The 21583-nt window shown below is 42.4% G+C and overlaps 1 protein-coding gene across 1 annotated transcript; it reads left to right on the top strand.

Moving 5' to 3' along the window:
- Window positions 1-10735: 10735 nt before the first annotated feature.
- Window positions 10736-12435, top strand: htr1aa (5-hydroxytryptamine (serotonin) receptor 1A a). The gene has a single exon (XM_076289770.1). The coding sequence runs from the start codon at window positions 10933-10935 to the stop codon at window positions 12139-12141; it is 1209 nt and encodes a 402-aa protein (XP_076145885.1). The 5' UTR covers window positions 10736-10932; the 3' UTR covers window positions 12142-12435.
- The last annotated feature ends 9148 nt before the right edge of the window (window positions 12436-21583 follow it).

Here is a 21583-nt window from a genome sequence, read left to right as displayed (position 1 = left end):
TGACGCCTGCCAATTGGGCTGGCCTGTCTCTGGAACCCTGGAAGGGCGGGAGGAAATCTCATTACACATTGATGGGGAAGGTGGCGTCCATGTTTGATTGGCAGCAGAGTCCCAGTTACTGTATCAGTTCAGACTAATATGTTCTTCACTGTGACTGCATTTGACTTCTGGATATTTTTCTACTTTATGCTGCTCTTGCAGACAAATGCAGTCCCATCTGAGGGGTCTTTGTACAGTGTGTGCTTGATTGTATTTCTCATGTTATATATTGCTGCAGTTGTAGCTGGGACTGAAAAGGTTGGTTTACTTTGTGTAATTGTTACATTTAAGTCTTCCCCTGGCAAGTTTGCTTGGTTGTTTCTGCCTAGATGCTCACACCTAAGGGCCTTTTCATTATTGATAATCCTTTTGTGTGAAAGTGCTTTTGTGTTAGTCAGTGTGTTGGTCTGGTGGTTAGGACAAAGGAATGTCTGGAAAGAAAACATTGCAACACAAAGAGCTGGACGAAAACCAGGATGCAAGAGTTCATCCAGTACAAAATCAACTCCATAACACGTGAACTCACAGTGTAACTGCAAAACAACTCAGCTTTGACTACATTTGGACTTTTCGGTCTTATATCGTTTGTGTAAGTTGTATTTTTAAACAGATGCGATGTGAGGAAATAGCAAAAATATCATGTTGAATATGTGAGCAGGCTTACCGCCCAAAATCCTGAAGATTTTCCTGCAGCTGGGGAGAGGCCACTTGGCACAGGTGGCCTTCTGGAAGGTCTGCTTCCGTAATAAGTACTCCTTTGGGAAGAAGGTCCGGGCTGTTTGGTTTAGTTCTGCAAAAAAAGAAATGAACGTAATTGGAGGGAATGGAACTGGATGTTATGGTTCATTTTCTGGGGATGATTCTGCCACTGATTTTGTGCCTTTGTTTTAACATTAGTGGCTTGTATTGGTGGAGACGACGATGAACCATGTGATAGGGCTCTTTGTCAGCTATTACACCTTGTGGAGTAACCTTACGATACATGATTTAGTTAAAGTTAAAGATAAAAGTGGACTGATATTTAACTTTTATCTAAAGCAACACAGACTCTCAAAGGCAGATATGGAACCCGGGACGACCAATTGTTACTCGTGCCGTTCCCACTGCTCCATCACATCCACGTGTTATGCCTGCCATTAAACAAGTGGAATTAAACTACACATAGATTTTCTACATGACAGCTTTCTTTTATGTTCTTTGTATACTCCTGTGCATGAAGTCATGTGATGAATCATATCATGACTCCATGCACCTTGGGTTGAATAATCAACTCATGGTCTAGTCAAACAGTCTCTCTGGCCATTTCAAGTTGAGCACCATCACTGGATATAAAGATCACAATGGGGGCTGAACTTGTCTGTGTTTTGTGGGACCCTCATCTCTCATTAACTGGAGAGGCTAGGCCATTGTAGCGTTAGCCACCATTTGGCCATTTGAACCCATCTGATTCCATGAATACAACAGCACTGATGCTAATTACTTGTTTTTCTCAAAATGGACTCATTATCTGCCAAGCCCACACAAGGGGACACAACCTCCCCTTTTTTTGTTAATTGATGACGTCTGTGTTTATATAAATGTAATATTTCTATGACTTCTAGGTCTGTAGTCCAAAACAACACCATTGACTTGTGGGAGACTTTGTCACAACATTTTTGTGGCTCACCCTTCTGGAAGAAGACGTGGGATATGATGGTCCTGCAGAGAGGACAGGGGGTGTTGGTGGGGCTGTTTTTGGCCAGCGTGCGCAGGCACGGCTCGCAGAAGATGTGGTTGCAGGGGTGGCACATGTACGGGCTGAAGTACACATCCAGACACACGGCACAGATATAACCCTCACGGTCCCTGGTGTGTGTGGCCTCATCCTCACTGCTGCTGGAGGGGTTCCCTGTGGAGCTCTTTAAATGTACAAACACAAACACACACACACACAAACACACACACACACACACACACACACAAAGGTATTAGAGCAGGTAATTCACACTGTTTGAGGGATGGCAGAGGAACACTCCATGGTGAAGGAGAGGCACGAGGGAATCCAGCACATCCTGTTTCTCAAAGCTTCTTCCATTGTCACACTTTTCCTGTGATAAGCAGAGCTGCAGCAGCATACAGATTGGAGTTGGAAGATCCATTCAAAGATGTGAATTAGGCATCAAAAGGAGCTCAGCTGAGACGCTAGCCTGAAAAAATAACGCTGTAAAATTGTGCTTAATATCTGTTAAATATGTCACCTATTTCTTAACTGGTCCTATGATGCATTTTTATATTATATAGATATACAGTAATACACATAAGGTGATTTATTCTTAACCGGTCCTATGATGCATTTTTATATTATATACAGTAATACACATAAGGTGATTTGTATTTCTCAGATACAACAGTTCCTACACCAGTTTTCCCCAGACACTTCACGTTATTTACTGTGAGACTTTCTGTCAAAATACAGAGCTACCATGATGTGTGTTTGCTTGTGTGTGAGTGTGCGTCTCTTGAGAGAACCATGGTAAGCCCTCAGAAACCACCCAAGCACCTCACATAATTACTACCCTTACACCTCACCCTGCCTCCTGGGACCAACACTTCACTTCTCAAAGTGTCATCACTGAGCAAAGTACCTCCCAAAAACTGTTACAGTATAAGAACAGTACACTGAATGATTGAATATGTACTTTGTGCAATTATGAAGTAGCATGTTCACATTTCTATGTCTTCGGAATGGCAAGTGGCTCTACTATTTTTTTGCCATTACAAAAGCTCATTATGACATTAGTCTAATGGGACCAAATATGAATTCAATCATTACAAGATCTGCCTCGACAACATAATGTTAGCAGCAGTGAGACTAAACTATAAGCTGACAACTGACAGCAGAAAGGCCTACAGTAAGCCATACACTTAAAGTGAATGGCAGCCAACGCGGGACAAAAATCTTGTCCTCGTGTGTAAAATATGCAAACAATGAGTGTTTGGGTACAACTGATTACTACCCTCAGAATCAGGGCAACATCCCAATGTGATTAAAAATGTTCTATAGCTTTCCAGAACATTAGTAACACTCCCACACACACACCCTCACACACACACACGCACACACACACACACACACACACACACCCTCACACACACACCCTCACACACACACCCTCACACACACACACACACACACACACACACACACACACACACACACACACACACACAAACACACTTGAAGGGCTCTCTGCCACAACCTCATCAACCAGCCAACTCAGAGCCAACCCCACTCTAACGGAGAGGACAACAATAGCAGCCGGCAAGAGCGGCAGAGTGTGACAACAGCACTCTCGACAGCCTGTAATCACCCCGACCGATTCATTGGACGCAGATGGCTCGTTTCGGGGACGGTGCTGCGACGCTGGCTACCGCGGTGTGGTATCACGCAGGACATGATGAGAATGACCACCAATGACTGTTGACAGCCTGAGGTGTGTTACAAGTCAATGTTTAGACGTATCCAGAAATAAACAACTGAGTCCCAGTATTCTTGGATTATTTTCTTTAGACTTTTCTCTTGCTCAGAATTTACTTCTGACTATTTACAGGCCTCCGAAACATTCAACTAAAGAGTTGGGTGAACTGTTGTCAGCCATTTGCATAGTTTGACTCCTATATCAGAGGATCTCAACTTCTATGTGGATAATCAGTTATGCCAAGGAACTAATTGCATTACTTGACACCTGCAGCCTACATAGGATGTACAAGAGCTAAGACACTCTCTCTGCCATACCTTCCACGTTGTCATCACAAAAGGTCCCAATGTCTTTATAACCATTAAGGACTTGGGCTTATATGATATTTATGATAATCACCGATGGAAGTATAAATAACACTAATGTACTACATCAGCAGTCGAAAAGTTAATAACAGTTTAGTTAATAACAATTCACAATAAACACCTGAACTTCTTTCAATTACTACATGTAATAAGGTATAATAATAATAAGGTGAAATAGATAGGGTAAGCGTGACCATTAAGCCCACCAAAGTCTGAGTTCAGTTATTTTTCATACATACTGGCACAATTTAGTAATATAATATAATATAATATAATAAAAACATAATCATTTGTTAAAAATATAGGATTAGTCTCTCATTTGAAAATACATTAATTTATTTGTGCATATTGTATCATATAGAAATGAGTTAACATGTTAGTTTCTTTACATGTATTGTAGCCTAATACTATTAAAATAATTATTATTAATATTAATATTAATATTCATATTCATTCAATATTATATACTACTACTACTACTACTACTACTACTACTACTACTACTACTAATCATAATAATAGTGATAGTAATACTACTACTACTACTACTAATAATAATAATAATAAAAAAAATAGTAATATTTTATCAAGCATTATTACTACTTTATAAAGTTGCTTATTAAGCACTATTATCTTAATTTATTGTACACATTAGTGAGTAAGCCTGGCATATAAGACATTGTATATAATAATGTTTATAACAAAGGTAGGCCTAATTTTCATAGACTTCTTAATAAATGACTCCCTTTTCTAAATGAAATGGTTCAGTAAGGTTTGTTCTTGTGCATTACAGGTTTCCCTTCTGCATGCTTCAGTAAGCTATGCACTATTATCTGCCATGTCAAAACATCATAATTGATTGACCTTGCCCTAGATGTCTCCATCCGATAAGAGGTACTGTCCTACTAATTTGAGAGCTCTGTGCTCTCTGCCAGGTAGAGACAGGGAAAGATTTGCCATATCCTGCTAGGTCAGTTTAAGCAAACCACCCATAGAGAGTGGTTTGGCCAAGGATCTTCTTGAGTTTAAGGAGATAGGTAAATTACCCCAGAGCTGGACAGGCTAGATGATGGGACTGTTATAGAAGCCACACTCAGGAGCAATGGGGCAAAGACCTGCCAATTAAAGTACAAACAAACAAAGCTACAGCGACAGCGCCAGTCATTAGAAACGGTGAAGGAAGCTGTGCCCATGTGCCAAAGAGATACTTTCTAGGGAGCCCAAAGTTTTGAGGCGACTATGTGAGCCTCCTTGAGACACTGATGTAGGCTGGTGCCTGGACTAAATGGGTACGCTTACCCTAAAGCCAGACTGAACATATCCTTTCAACTGCTAGCCCAGCATCTGGAACCGCCAGCTTTAAAGAGAAGGGAATTCAACTTGATGTATGAATTTAGCTTCATACACAAAACAATTCAGAATCACAACTCTTCCACATGTTGCTTTGACTATTTTTAAATGTTTTAAATCTACCATTCAAATGGCTACTTTGATCACCTCCAGATCACCACCAGTCAGGTTTTGGTGCCGATCACAACAACAAAAAACAGCTCTTATTAAGGTTTTATATGGCATGACTCAATACAGATGCAGCCAAAACATCAGTTTTAGTTAGGGCCCTCATTTAAATAGAAGGCAAAGTCGAAAGTCTATCAACAAGCAACAACAAGCTTTCATGCATGAATCATAGCTATCATGAGGCAAGTGGGAGTATGGAGTGAACTCATCAAGGTCTTTTCCATGGTGTTAAATTAGCAAATTGATTTTGAATGGTTATTAAATTAGCATTAAGTTTTTGCACTTTGCCCATCTTTCAAATTAGGGCCCTGTGATGGAGTACCATCACTACAGTTGAGTATGCGCTCTGACTGCCTTACCAACGAGCCTGGCTCTTTGGCGTTGTGGTCAAGCTGCAGGGTTAGTACCCTGGAGACCCAGGTTCAAGAAGACCGGGTGGGGTCACTGCTCTCTCCCTTCGCTACAAGCCACTAGTATTATTGGGCTTCAGTGCAGCCTTTGACACTGTTGATCACAATATTTTACTACACACTAGACAAGTTGGTTGGATACACAGATATAGTTCTCAATTGGCTCAAATCATACCTTTCCGTTGCCATCAGCAACTGTACCTCAACACTAATGACCTTGACCTGTGGTGTTCCCCAGAGGTCTATCTTGGGGCTACTATTATTCAACCTTTTTATTCTCCCACTAGGACAAATCAAGAACTATTTGATTTCTTATCATAGCAATGCTGATGACACCCACATTTACATTTAGCCCTGTCGCCTAATGACTGTGGTCCCCTTAAACCTTTATGTCAGTGAATCGACAAAATACACCTGGATGTCTCCAAAGTTTCTTCAACTGAACAAAGAAAAAACTAAAGTAATTATATTTGATAAAGAGACGGAAAGATTTGTTTTGTCACAAAAGCACAGGACACAGTTAAAAATCTTAGTATCTTCATTGACAGTGATCTAAATTTCAACAGCCACGTGACAGCAATAACTCAGCTTTTCACCGCCTCAAAAACATTGGCAAATGTAAAGTTCTTATGTGAAAACATGATTTAGAAAAACTAATTTATGCATCTCCTGCAGGGTTGATTTCTGCCGTGCTTTTCCCCCAAGTCCTCCTAAAAACAGCTACAGGTGATAAAAAATGCAGCAGCAAGGGTTCTCACAAAAAACTTTTGTTCATGTAAAGCACATTGAATTACCCTTATGTATGAAATACACTACTGTATATAAATAAACTTGCCTTGCCTTGCCTCGGGAGCCCAGTCAAGATATCCCCCACATTTGCTGTTATTTTGATTCTCTCTTTCAGTGTCAATCATGCAGATTCTGCATCCATCACCATCAGCCCCCATCAGTATGTTTCACTGCATGAGCTCTACTTCAGCAAAAGCACTGCCGTAGTGGCGATGGGCTGTGACTCACAGTCAGAATATTTCCTGTTAGTTTACGTCTATAGAGGTGGTTGTGATTGTCCTCAGTAGAGAGAGAGAGTGTTATATTTATGGACAGGACATGTCTACAATGCTCTAAACAGCTGTCTAAAAGACCTATTATAATGAGTTTTTGACACACAATCTTGAGAGGGTTGTGGAACAAGTAGATTGATGTAACCTTGAGAGGGTTGATGAAATCAAACAATTCTTTCTGAAGTGGTGCAATATATTATCAAAACTGCACCACAGTTTCTGTGGGGAATCTTAAAAAAACCTTCCCAACTACCATTCCCAGAAAAATTGACTATTACTTGGGCCAACCATAACTTGCTAATTTCTTCTGTTCACTTCTGTTTCTTGCTGCTGCTGTCCAAAAATTCTGGATACCACTGAGAGACCACCAGAGAGGAACAATTAACTGCATTCTACTTTAAGCCATGCTGGACAAAACACAAGTGATACTGTCAAAGTACAGATGACAGAAATAGTTGGTCTGAATAATTGTGTCACTTCACAAACACTTGTTCCACAGGGTATCAGTAATGAAAGCACTAGTCCTATTTCCACAAATCAAGCATCAAGCATGAAAGTTTACTGCACTTTCATTAAATCAGAGAAGCTAATCGTTCTAGATCTTTAAAAGCTTATAATGTTCCATGGCGAGATAATTCTGAGTCTTAGAACAGACACAATGTGAGGCTTAATCCATCATGAATTCTTGGAGCAGTTTGAAGCACAGATTGAACAGTATACAAAAGATATGAGATATGCAAAAAGCACTGCTATTTCAAAGTATCAAATCTGAAATGAATATGTGTGTGTGTGTGTGTGTGTATGTGTGTTTACATGTGTGGCCAACTATCTTTCATTAGTATATGGTCCTCATATATCCCTCACTAGTTTACCACTACCAACAGATTGGCCTCTCTAAACTTTTTCTCTCTTCACAAAAGTTCTGGTGATGGTGTGTCAAAACACAGCCGGCCGGCAGCAGCGCTCTCACACACACAACGCTTCTCATAAATGTTGCAAAGGTGTCCCGGCTGACCGCGCATTGGCCGTTACCTGCACCTGCTCCTGCAGCTGGCTCTGCCTCCAGCGTTCCCGTCGCCGCTGCCGCCGCCTCAGGCTCTTGATGCGGTTCCGCTCCCTCTTGCTCAGGCGACGCTCCGCCACCGCCGCAGGAGGAACGGAGGAAGGAGACGAAGTGGCCAATGCCGGAAGAGCCGCGCGGGATCCCTGCAGTGGAGACGCTCGGCCCGCGGGCTCCTGTGGCTGGACCTGGAGCTGGACCTGGAGGTGCTGATGGTGTTGTTGTTCTTGATGGTGTGGCTGATGCTGTGGGGCGCTTTCTTCTTCCTCCTCCTCCTCTTCCTCCTCTTCTTCCTCTTCTTCTTCCTCGCCCTCTTCCTCCTCTCGTTCACCCTCTTCCTCCTCCTCTTCCTCCTCCTCTTCCTCCTCCTCTCCGAGCTCGGAGTTGCTGAGAGACACCACACGGTTCCAGTGGGTGACGGCGGGACCCCGCCGACTCACGCCGAGTGAGGAGGAGGGGCCACCCAGGGAGAGAGCCCCAGCTGCCGGCTGCTCCATGGGGCCAGGGGCTCTGTGCCAGCGCTCGGCCCTGGAGCGGTGAGGGGCCGCGGGACACGGCGAAGATGACAAGGCCCGTCTGGAGACTGGAAGCGTGGAGGCCCGCAGGGCACCCGAAGAGGATGAACCAGCCCTGTCTGGGACAGCCCCCCTCTGATGCTGTTGTGGAGGCCTCTTCACAACCCGGACTCTCAGCTGCTCCGTAACCTCCAGAGAGGGGGTGCTTGGTGATGGTGCACCCGCCTGAGGGCTCCCCTGAGCGGGCCACTCCCTACTACCTCGCCCCTCCCTGCTATCCACACCTTTAGAGTCGGTGCCGGAGACCCTCCTGATCGAGGGCCTGGCCGTTGCCATGGCTGCGGTCGCTGCCGGCCCTGCCGGTTGCCGTGCCACGTCGTCCCCAAACTCGGCCGCCTCAAACGGCGGGACCCTATCGTCCAGGCTCAGACCCTCGGCCGCCTGCCCGAGTTCACCAGTCGAGTTGGCCGCCTGCTCACAGAGCGCCATTGTCACACATACAAGCGTATCTCTGCCCCAGGACTGGGAGCTGGAAGTCACCGGCAGGAGGGAAAACAAGCGGCAGTGGCAGCAGCAGCAGCCTCCACCACCACCAGGGCCTCCCCTATAGTATCCCACAGGAACGAAGCCCCCTTCGTTCCACACGCGTCCTGAAAGCGCCCACGGTATGGGCAGCTATCCCTCTCTGGATGCAGCGGGCTGAACTGAAGCGACCGGAAAGCACACGCATACGCACACACAAGCACACACATACACATACCCATACACACCCACACCACACACACACACACACACACACACAGACACACACACACACACACACACACACACACACACACACACACATAGAGCACATACAGCCACTGAGGTGTGCAGTCACATCCTGGCCCCCTGTGCTATTTTTTTTACTCTGTTGACAAAGTCAAAGCCCCCATAGAGAGTTTCACAATAGCGGCCGTTCAGCTTCCCAATTGTCTGTGGGGCCTATAGAATCCCAACTGCCAACAATGCGTCCATTGTGGGAGGAAAAAAATCGGCGAAATAACCAGAGCAACCTTTCCTAACTAACAAGGTCAGCTCTTTCTGTTTTCTGGTTGATCAGCAGGGGTAGGAGAGCAACAGGACAATGCTGACCAGACAGAAGTGCCTTATAAATTAATACACCACACCACTGGGCATGAGGGGCACTAATTATGGTCCTCAAAACCTGATCCAAAATATGCATAGTCTAAAATTTATTTTAATTCCCAAGTTAATTTCATAACAGTAAAAAACAGTACAAAAATGGGACTTAAAACAATACTCTAAAACCATATGAAATCACCTGGCACAGGCGTTGGTTTTCTTTAACTAATACATATTGATAGAGCAGTGCTGTGAATTGACATCTCAATAATCTAGTCAAAATATTTGAAATTACTGTATAACACATTCAATTATCCACACATTTTAAACACCTATCGTTTGTCATAGTTTGGCCAAATAAATAATTTAATAAATTAATTAAAGCCTAAAGAAATGCTCTTGTTAATGCTAATTCTAAGAGGAATTATGTATTACAGGCATATTAATTAGATATGAATCAGAATAGATCGTGAACTATAAGGCAAACAAGTTTAGGGGTTATGTTTCAACAACTACAATGCATGCATTATCCATACATCAAACGTGCACAGCACAAAATAAGTAATATTCGATAGGACTCCTTGGTGCTGGTGGATTCATATGAGGTGTTCCCAATGTGAGCCAAACTATTTAGCCTACATGTAAATCAAATATCCACCAGGTGGCAGCATGTTTCCTTTTCAACAATCCAGAAGCGCTGTCTGTGGTACTGAATTACACTGCCAGATTCAATGCGACTTTTGCGAGAAATAAAAGTTCTGTTTTAAATTACAATATAAATTTAGAGATTTTTAAGTAGACAAGCCACCACTTCTACGTCACGTCCAAAACCTTTTCTGACTGCGGGGCAAAACTATCGTTTTCATCGATCTGTCTAAAAACATCAATAGTCATCCTAACATAGACCAAACGTTCAAACAATAGTTAACAAAGAGAATGCGCTTGACTTCATGCACTCTATACGCATAATCTAATTACAACTATAATCCACGGTCTGAAGAAATGCCCTGGAACAAGCAGGAATGTGAAATGACTTAAGTGCACAGCTAGACGTGCGCGGAGAAGCGCACAAATAGGTGCGCGGGCGCGCTCTGTGTGGCTCCCTCTCTCTGCCTCGCACACACACAAGCACACACCCCCTTTGGCTTGCAACATTGCAGGAGAGGGAATGGTCGTGGAACAAAACGCGCAGTCAGTTCAGGACTACGTCCCACCAGAGTTGGTATATAGTATTTCCTAGCATTACCAAGGTACAGTATAGTTGCGGGTTCAGTACTTCCAGATTGCTAAGTTTCTTTTGTCGGCATGCAGTCTTGGCGTCTCGCTGGATACCCGGACCCTGGCGAGGGATTCATTTCCCAACACCCTTAACGCCAACGAGATGGAAAGCGCAAATAACAGCACATACCCAGACGTCCTAGACTGGAACAATCAGACGACAGAATTGTCTGAAGTTGCATTAAGCTATCAAATTGTCACGTCGTCGCTTCTTGGTCTTCTAATTTTATCTTCAATATTTGGCAATTCGTGTGTAATCGCCGCAATTGCCTTAGAGAGGTCCCTTCAGAATGTGGCAAACTACCTGATCGGGTCTTTGGCCGTTACAGACCTAATGGTGTCTGTGTTGGTTCTACCCATGGCAGCTTTGTATCAGGTTTTGAACAAATGGACTCTTGGGCAATTCATGTGTGACATTTTCATATCTCTGGATGTGTTATGCTGCACCTCATCCATTTTGCATCTGTGCGCCATAGCCCTGGACAGGTACTGGGCTATCACGGATCCAATAGACTACGTGAATAAAAGAACTCCACGACGAGCTGTAATCCTGATCTGTCTAACGTGGGTGGTTGGGTTTTCAATTTCAATACCACCTATGCTGGGATGGAGAACGGCCGAGGATCGGGCTAACCCTGACGCATGTACAATCAGCCAAGACCCGGGATACACCATCTATTCAACTTTTGGCGCGTTTTACATACCGCTCATCCTCATGTTGGTTCTTTATGGGAAGATATTTAAAGCAGCCAGATTCAGAATAAGGAAAGCATTCAAGAAATCGGATAGGGGAAAAGCATCATCAAAGCATTTTACCGTGTCACCTGTCATCTTTCACCGCCAAACTACTGAAGTGACCTACAATAACTGGAAGCAGAGCATGGAGACCCCGGGTGGCTTGTGCGTAAATGGCGCCATAACCAGTGGGGAGAGCAACTCGTCGCCGGAGATAGGTCAAAACAATTCCAAATGTCATCTGCCGCTTCCGAATACGCCACAATCGGCCCCGGATTCTGAAAGACGGAATGCAAAGAACATTGAAGCCAAAAAGAAAATGGCTTTGGCGAGGGAACGCAAAACTGTGAAAACTCTCGGGATAATTATGGGAACCTTCATCTTCTGTTGGTTGCCATTTTTCATTGTAGCTTTAGTTTTGCCATTCTGTAAATTGAGTTGCTTTATGCCAGATTGGCTAGGAGCAGTGATCAACTGGCTCGGCTACTCAAACTCTCTCTTAAATCCGATCATTTACGCATATTTCAACAGAGACTTTCAAAATGCATTCAAGAAAATTCTGAAATGCAAAAAATAGAGACCGATCATTTGATAAAGGTCAAACTTATCTTTGGCATTGTCATGTCCACCATTAATGTATCTCTGAACTGAGCAGGTTTGATCAATGTCACGACTGTTGATTAGTATGGACTGCGGGAGATTGACCGAATGAGACGTATGGTTCTGTCGAAACGCATTTCTTTCCACTTCACTATTCATGAATATACTTAAATGGATAGTAGTCTTTGTCGTAAGAATAACATCTACTATATGATAAAAATAAATAAATCTGACTCACTTCCAAATGTTATTTTTGCTGTGGGTTTTGACCTTTGAGCCCAAATATTGGATGTAAAAAGACAATTAATAAATGTACAAATAAAAATGTTTAAAACATTTAGCCAGGTCAGTTTAATCAAGACACCAAATGCCTTTGATCAAACTTCAGATCTGTAAAAACTTCAGACTCTGAAAAGTTTATCAGATATGCACTAAAATTACATAATCATACTGTAGGTTGATCTCAAGATGTAGCATTAATCATTCATATGATGTCAGCCAAAAGAAAGACATAAGTTATGTCAGTGAATATAAGTGGACTTTCCCAATCCCAGAGTAATGGGATAACACGCAGACCATCATGTTTTTTCCTCATACCAAAAGACAAAAACATCTTTGAAAAGAAAATGGTTAAGAATTCCCTTCAGAACTTGAGGACTTTTAACAAAGCAAACATGTCTTATGCAGCTTCTATACTTCTGCCAGAATAAAATAACTGCAAAGAGCAATCTCATTGAATGTTTGTTTAGAGCAGAGGCCAGGGCCATATGCATAATGATATGTGTGGATCTTATATAATTAGAAAAGGATAAATTGAAATAGTCCAGAGCACCCTATTATGTCCGTTTGTTTGCTCTTATCCTTTCTGTGTGTAAAAGTTATTCACATTTTAAATTACCACAATCAACTACTTTAAGCAAGTGACTAAAGGCTTGTGGAATGAAAAGACGTAACCAAATGGGTAAAGGGGTTAGAATGAAGTTAGACCCACCCATGAAAAAGGAACTGATATAAATCGCTTGCATGGTCCCGAGGGTTTGGCTGGACACAGAGATGGGAGGGAACCAGACAGAGTGGCAAAGGTTGTCTGGAGAGAAGAAAGGCCCAGGGCCGGTGCCCAGAAACAAATAGAGCTGAAACTTCCGTCGCCAGCATATAGAGTTCATTCTATTGTTTCAAAATGACACTGCACTAACATTCAACTTTCACTTCTCAGCCACCCCCCCCCCCTCCATCTTTGCATTAGTAGGTTTGTCATGCAAAAGCTTTAAAAAATCCTTGCATGTCGCATCACTTAAAAGTTCAGATTTCTTACCATAAAATAAATTGTACAGAACTAAAGAAAAAACAACAAAAAAAACTGACAGACAGGCATTTGATTTCCCTCTATGTGTTTTGCTCTCTACAGCCTCTGATCTTCTTGCTTATCATCTGCTATGAGGTTTTATAACATTCAGTTACTAGCAATTGGGTGAGCTCCCTTTATCTTGATACATGTCATTATGTAATATGCAAATCAACAGTGGAAAATGTCTGCTCCAGTCAGTCATACCGTAGTGTTGGCCTATGCTCCGCACTTTAGTATTATATTAGCATGAGCCACTATGGACAGAATGACATACGCATGACTTATAGCTACAAATGTAGGTTAACTGTGTTCTAGGTGCTATGTATTATGCAATAACAAGCCCATAAAGCATGATCCAGCCCTATGAAAGTTTAATGACATGCTTGCATACACTAGATGCAGGCTATTAAGCCTGAGAAGGTTGTAGCATAGCTCACAGCTGACCTCTTCCATACTGCTATCTATCCATATGGCAAAACAGACTACTACATCTCACGTTATTATGGTTGTTGTGATGTTATTATGACCGCCACACAGCAAAAGGAGGGTCCGAAAACACACACATTAAGATACATGCACACACAGACACACACACACACACACACACACACACACACACACACACACAAACAGGTACACACACACTCACAAACACACACACATAAACACAAACATGTACACGCATGCATGCACAATCACACACAAACACGCACAGACACATAAAACACACACACACACACATGCAGGCAAGCACACACACACACACACACACACACACACACACACACACACACACACACACACACACACACACACATTCCATTATCCCCCCACACACACTCACACAAGCAAAAATACACACAGAGAGAAGCACACATATGCACAAAAGCAAACGCCCACATGCACACACTAATTGACATACACAAAAGTTGCAAGAGTAGGGGATGGAGTAGGAGATGGAGACAAATTGACAGGTGTGATTTATTTTTGCGGAGAGAATGTGTAGGACTGGGCAGCGGTCATATTTTGTACTGCTCTGCGGTCCATCTAGTTTTAGTGGCGCAAAAAGTGGGTATGCGCTATATGCGGCGCATAGGGGCGCAGCTCCATGGGGGCGCCAAAGCGATGGTAATTTTTTTATATATATATTTGGTATTTTCTATATGTAGCTACTGCTGTCCGTTTCTAAATCATTTCAAAATTTTCTCAATGTTCTATAACATTTTAGAGGACTAACAGCCTAGAGTAGGCGCCCTATCTCATAAGATTCCATCATAGAACTTTGACATAGAAGAGGAAGTGGGGGCGCCGTGAGCGCTGGGCGAGCAGATAGGCCTGAGTAGTGAGTTGCCGTCTATGGAAAAAGATGGATACAGCAAAAAAAAAAGCTGTTGACGACTAGAAAAAGAAAGAGGAAAAATGAGATGGCATGTCAAGGGATGCAACAGCAGTTAAATAAGTGGACGGTGAAAGGCAACAGGTAGGATTTAAATTGATGACGTCTGTACTTGGAGGCTTGCAAATATGTTAACAGACTAACTAGTGTTTGTTAAGCATAATGCCTATTGAAACATAGCCTATTCCATTCAGATAGCTAGGTGGCTACCATGCTCATACTGCACTTTTAATGGCCAACTGCAAACAGAAATGTCATGCTAGCAGCAACTCATTACATGTTTCCATATCCTAACAATGAAGGCTCCTTGTAATAACTTAATATTGTGTTGTCAATGTGGTGAAAAACAAACTAGGCTAGAGTGCCTATCAGACTTATCCATTGTGAGCAATAGCTGGCAAAAGGACGTTATGAGAACGTTTAGACTCTCTTAATGTGGCAATGCACCATTTATCAATACTTATCAAGTATAACATCAAGTTAAACATCAAATCGGCAGCATTTCTTTAAAAACATATTCAATACACACTAATGCACAGTAATAGTGTAAATTATTGGAGTTTTGTTTTGCTTTAGTTGTTTGTGTTTTTTTTTTTTTTTTTTTTTGGGGGGTGGGGGGGGGCAATATTATTGTTGCATACTCCTCAAAAAGGGGTCTGCGCCCCTGATTGCAAGGCCGTAGCCATGATGTCAACATTCGGGGGGACCAAATCTGTGGTGCGGTGTGAATTTCAATAACAGAATTTCAATAATTTTCTTGCCATGCAAAAATATTATTAAAATCACAAACAAGTCATTAGTTAAGTCAGTCAATTAGGATATACCAAACTTTTGACAGACATAGGCACGGATGGATTATGAACCCCTGGGCATAGATGCAAAAAAAACCCTCCCCTGTTAAGATAGGGGGGCCCGGGGGCATACTTCCCCGGAAGACTTTAAAAAAAAATGACCCTTTATATTATGACGACTTGTGAGTTTTGTGGAAATAGAAGAGAAGGGCGGAGAAGCAACTTCACACAGTCTGCTTCAGGGCCCCCTGAGCTCTTGGGCCCAGTAGGCCCATTCAATAATCCATCCCTGGATAGACATGTGGTATGACTCCATTTGTCTCCAAAATGTATATTTTAAAAGAAAATACTTTGATAACCTCTATATTACACTGAATGCTTACTCAAAGGTTTGGACCTAACCCAATCATATTTTGTATTTTGATTTTATTATTCTGGCGGCTAATCACACAATTTTAAGGTTGTTTGAAAGGGATGGGATATAGGCTACTAGACAGGTCCCTCTTCTGTCTGACTCACCTCAAGTTACCCTATGCATTATAGCCTGGTTTCTGACAGAAATTACGTTTTGTGTTAAAATGTAGAAACACAGCCTTTATTTGGTGAATGGAGGTGGAAATTCCTTTCTTTGGTTAATGTCCGCGATTCACATTACAGTAACTGTAGGCTATCACCGCCATAGTAAAAGTTTTTTCAACTTTTGTGCCGTCGCCACATTTGAGTGCTACGTTTTGCCTGCATGGATGCGCGATTGAGTGCGCATCTAAATGTAACATGCAAGATGCAACAGCCATTTCTAAGAGGCTTATAAACCGGTTAATTTCTGACATTACTACTAGCATATGAATGCATTATTTATGTTGTAAGACATGTGAAAGAAATGAATGACACAGGCACGCACAAATTCAAATAAAAGGACACTATGTTTCACTTTCGCTATCATTGCGAGAAAATAGGCTACAATATGGAAAATGCTTCAAAGTTACCTTTGAGTCTGATCAGCTTCAAAAATGAATGGGGTTTCCTTAGACAGTGCTATTTTGGTCACATCTGAATATTGAGGGGGACACGTCCCCCCCAAAGTCTATGGTGACTACGGCCCTGCCTGATTGTTATACTAGGCCTAGGCTATACTGTTATATTAGGCCTACTTCGTCTAATTACCCACTAGACAACATGGAAGAGAGTGCCACATGTATATGCTTATCATCACTCCGAGAGATGCGGGGACAAGTCTTCACTCTACTGCCATATTGGGAAGCAGCACTCATCCTCATGCCTAGGCCTGGACGACTGGACTGCGTGCCAGCGTGACTGTGGCATGTTTCGCTACAGTAGCCTACATACAGTATACGAGAGCTTCTCCAATCCTGGCAGTGCCTCATCCCAAACACATTCCTCACGCTCGTGAATTATTAATGGACCACATTACAGGGCATGGTCTGTGATGATTTCTGCGAATATGCTGTCTGACAGGCAACCGCAAAAGCGGGGCTGGGTAGAAATAGACTTCCAGTGGAGAACGGAACTGAGGAAATTCCCCGTGGACGTTGCACGCGTTGTGGTCATTGCTCTCCATTAATCTCCGTCACATGAGGCTCAGATCTTCCACGCAAAAATGGGGGGTTTTCAGGCAGAACGTTTTTCATTCAAAGGAACTAGTCAAATCAAACTTAATGCTGACTGAGTGAATAGTTGAGCTATGTTACTTTCCAGTTACATTCAATCTAAAACCAACAAAAGGGCGAAAATGACAGGACTTCTATAAATAGAGGTTGTGTGAAGGGTAGGCTACGTTATTCTAGTGATTAGATTTATGCAAACGAGTGAGCGAATATACGCTGAGCGTACAAACTACCTGCATGCCACCAATTAGGCCTACATTTGCAGTGTAGCCTTCAAAGAGCTTGGTAAAATCAAAAAGTGTGTCGATTACTGACCTCTCTGACTATTTCCTTTCTGCTCCCCGAAATGGGCTTCATCTTTCTGATATGCATGGTCAGCACAGTTCATGACATGGCTCTGCTCTGCTTGAATTACCGGTCATCAATCACATTGTTTACAGGGCTCTCACGTCACATACACATACAGGGTACAGCACACACATAAATAATGTCATCTCCAACCCACCCTCAGAGTTTTCCATTTCCATTATTTCCCATGTGCATGCAAATAGGCTACAGTATGTAAACGTTGACAATTAGAGATATGACTATCTCTGGGCTCAAGAATGAAATATCACGTTAATCTCTATCACAATTTAATTTAGCATTTATGGCGATTCACCAGAGAGAATCACACCTGTTGGGGAAAAACAATAAAGAAATGAAATGTGTTTTTCAAGGAAAGTTTTTGAACAATAAACATTTGTTAAGTCAATTAGCAAATGATTACAAGCTTTTCACCTTAAAGGATAATTGCGGTGTCTTGATTATTATCCCAGGGCAAAATTTATTCTAATCCTGCACATCTCTTTTTGAGCAATGCACCAAGGGGTGTGACAATTAACAACCTAAAGAGGGGTCTGGCGGATTGTCTAAAACAAGAGAAACCTGGGGCCCGTTGCACAAAACTAGGAGAAGGGATTAAGCTGGGATATCTTGGTGATCCGGTTGCACAAAAGCGGGATGGGGGCAGTAGGATATGCTATGGTATAAGTTACCATGGAGATTTATTCTGTGGAGCTAGCCTGCTCCAGATCAGGTTAAGTTCCTGGATCTATTTAATCTCATCCCTTATCTCAGTCAGCACTCACCACAAACAGAAACCAATAGTTATTCCACTGCCCACTACACATTGTTATCACATATAACTAGACCCACTGTCATTATTTAAACATTTGTGATCATTAATTTCAATCATTTTGGATAAATGATGATTTTTAGATGATGTTGCAATCATTAGATAATTTACAGTTTCCCATAGACTATAAGGCTATATAAAATGACGAAATATCAGGGCCTCAGAGAAAAAAAAATCCAAATTCCTCTGCCACTGCAGAACATATTTAACTTAAATTTAAAGCACGCATATTAACTAATTTAACACATATTGGTCCCTCACCAGCTGATCACTGTCATCATCAGGGAAGATTGCTTTGCTTTATCACTGTGGTGGTGTTGCCTTTCTCCTAAACAGTAGTTGCAATACTCTCCTAAACAGAGGTGTTGCTGTTGTGAAAAGGTTATGGCTACCTACTTTACACCGTAGAAGAAGCAATGAAGCCACTCTACCAGAGACTTTCTAATGAGGAGACACAGCACTCAAAAAATCCTCCATAGAAATGCATGGGGGCTAGTTTGTAACGCCAATATGGCAGTTGTCTACATATATCCCACCCCTTCCTCGGCAAAACGTTGACATGTGAATACATTGAGCCAATCATATGGTGTCATGTGAATACATTGAACCAATCACATGGTGTGTTGTGAAGACATCGTGCCAATGTGTTGTGATCTCGCCGCTGGAGCAAGATTGGTGTCGTGAAGCCTTGTGCACGCGCATTTCTGCCGAATAGGATGCCCGATGAGGGCCCAAAAAGCGTTGCAATATGGCCGCCGAGTGGAGGGACTTGCCTAAAAGGACTTTGGCTCTACTTGCCATGGTCAATCAGTGAATCTGTGATCGGTGGCAGGGTCTATTTGAGGAAGCCGTGAGCGCGCACTTATCCAGGATCGGTTTCACCTGGCTTGATGAATCCGTGTCTGCTCATCCTGGCTTGGTCTTTGTGCAACCAATTAAGCCTGGACGCTCTTGTTTTGGATTCATTTAGCTCAGCTCAGTCACTTATCCTGGATGTCTTGATCCTACTTTTGTGCAACGGGCCTCTGCCCACATCCATGCATCGGTTTGTTTCAATCAGAATAAGGTGTTAAGACACAGCATATTCGGTTTATTCCCAATAAACTGATTCGAAACCGTTTATTGGCTGCATGGAAGCGTGCTTGTATGAGACCAAGGCAGTGACGGACTGGACGGTCTGGCATTTGGGCAGATGCCAGAAGGGCCCCTCGGGCCGGCCAATCACGAAGCGGCATGTTTGTCGGGTTTGCCGGCCCATTTATCGTAAAGACGGTTTTACTCCGTCTTATCGGTTTTACCTCTCGGCCCACTATCAAGCATTAATAGTGTTATATGGCTTCGAATAAGCCATTTATCTCTAACTCCCTTTTCATAATATTTGGAAACTGATCAGTATTTATACCAGACATGAGTCTCTACACTACAGTCATGGTGACCCTCAATATTTACATCAGTCTACATTCTTTTGTAACCTTATTCAATCAAATGATTTAAAAGTGCATTGTTTGAAATTGAAATACAATAAATATGCTGCCTGTATATCTTTTATTTTATTATTGGTTTACAAAAGTTAGGCCACATGAAGCAAGGACTTCTGGGAATTTCAAAACCGAATGCGTCTACTACCTTCAGCATGGGGAATTGCCGATCTAGCATGCCTTGGTCCTCGGAATTTTCCCCTTATAAAAGCTAATAAACTGCCCCCAAATGCACTTCGAAACATAAGAGAATGTCTGCTTAAATTTAGTGAAGGTGCTACCGTTGAAAATCTACAGTCGGAATTGACACATCTCGCCATGCACTGGGACAGCCTGAAAAAGTCTCCTCTAAACGAGTAGGCCTATACAGTCAAAGCGTCCTTTGATGATGCCGCGGAGATATAGGAAGATACAGAAATAAACCTGGTGAGCAAGAAATGTGCTACCTGCAAGAATTGTGCAATCTGTTGCTATTTCCTTCTCCAGCAGTTAAACCTCTTTACCTGTGCCTACAACTATATACGGTTAGCAAATGAATTCCATACTAACACGTCATGTAGCCTACTCAAGTGCCATGCAAAAGGAGTTTTTCCACTCTTATCAAGAATCGCCTAAGGACACGATTGTCACAGGATAATTTGGAGGCCTTTATGCTGATGGCGACAGAGAAAGAGGTCCTATAATGCATGACGTTAATTAAGACACGTTTGTGGAGCGGCTGCTCTGATGGGTTTCCCGTTTATCAACAAAACTACATTCGCGCGCAGCCATGGGGCAGAAGACGCTTGGTGCCACAACGTTATAAACTTGACTTAAATAGTCGGCTGCTGTAAGCTACAATCGTAATTTTTTATATACCCCTGGTCCCCTGTTGTCTCAATGATAATAGCATCTCATTTCAGGCTATATTTCAGAGTTTGCCATTCATTTGCATTAACATCGTATTTTGTCATTTTTGGCGAAGACATGCATTCCTTTAGGGATATTGAACATAGCCTATTGAACATTCTCTAACCATCATGATTTCGAATTGGTGCAATTTTCAGCACAAAAACTTGTTTTGTTCTTTTCATGGAGAGCACTGTTCTATGCTGCTTTCTGCATCTTGTGCACGCATGTTTTTGTGATGTTACATAGAAATCCATGTATTCTAGGCTATTCTTTTTTCATTTTCATATTGCATTCATTTTTTTTGGAGGTTTGCATTGATATATCCATGTTCTTGGTTCAGTCTTTATGCATAGGCCTATTAAAGTTAGAGTTCATCACCAATGGGGCTACAAACGTGTTATGTCCGTGCATGTGAAGTTATATCTGTGTGTTTAGAGCACATGCATGCGCGTGCATGCGCGTCCTCGTGTGGTTGGTGAAAATGCCAGGGCCGTTTTTTAATCCCAGTCCGTCACTGGACCAAGGTAAAGTTAGTTTCACTTTGCCAATGAGTTAAAATAACAGACTAGTGCAAATGCGTGTAGGCTATAGGCTACTCTGCTAGGTTTTAGTAGCCTAAAGCATGGTTTGTGGAATAACGGTTCCATATGGTCTTAGTGTTTACAGATTCCTTCAAATGCACCGCAGACTATCAAAATACCGATGTGCTGTTT

This window comes from Alosa pseudoharengus, unplaced genomic scaffold, assembly GCF_046254945.1.
Source record: "Alosa pseudoharengus isolate Yale_2024_CS ecotype anadromous, Long Island Sound unplaced genomic scaffold, YU_APseudo_1.1 YU_APseudo_1.1_scf_17, whole genome shotgun sequence".
NCBI classification, from domain to species: domain Eukaryota; kingdom Metazoa; phylum Chordata; class Actinopteri; order Clupeiformes; family Clupeidae; genus Alosa; species Alosa pseudoharengus.
The sequence above is the reverse complement of the archived record's forward strand: the minus strand, read 5'-3'. Positions and strand labels throughout refer to the sequence as shown.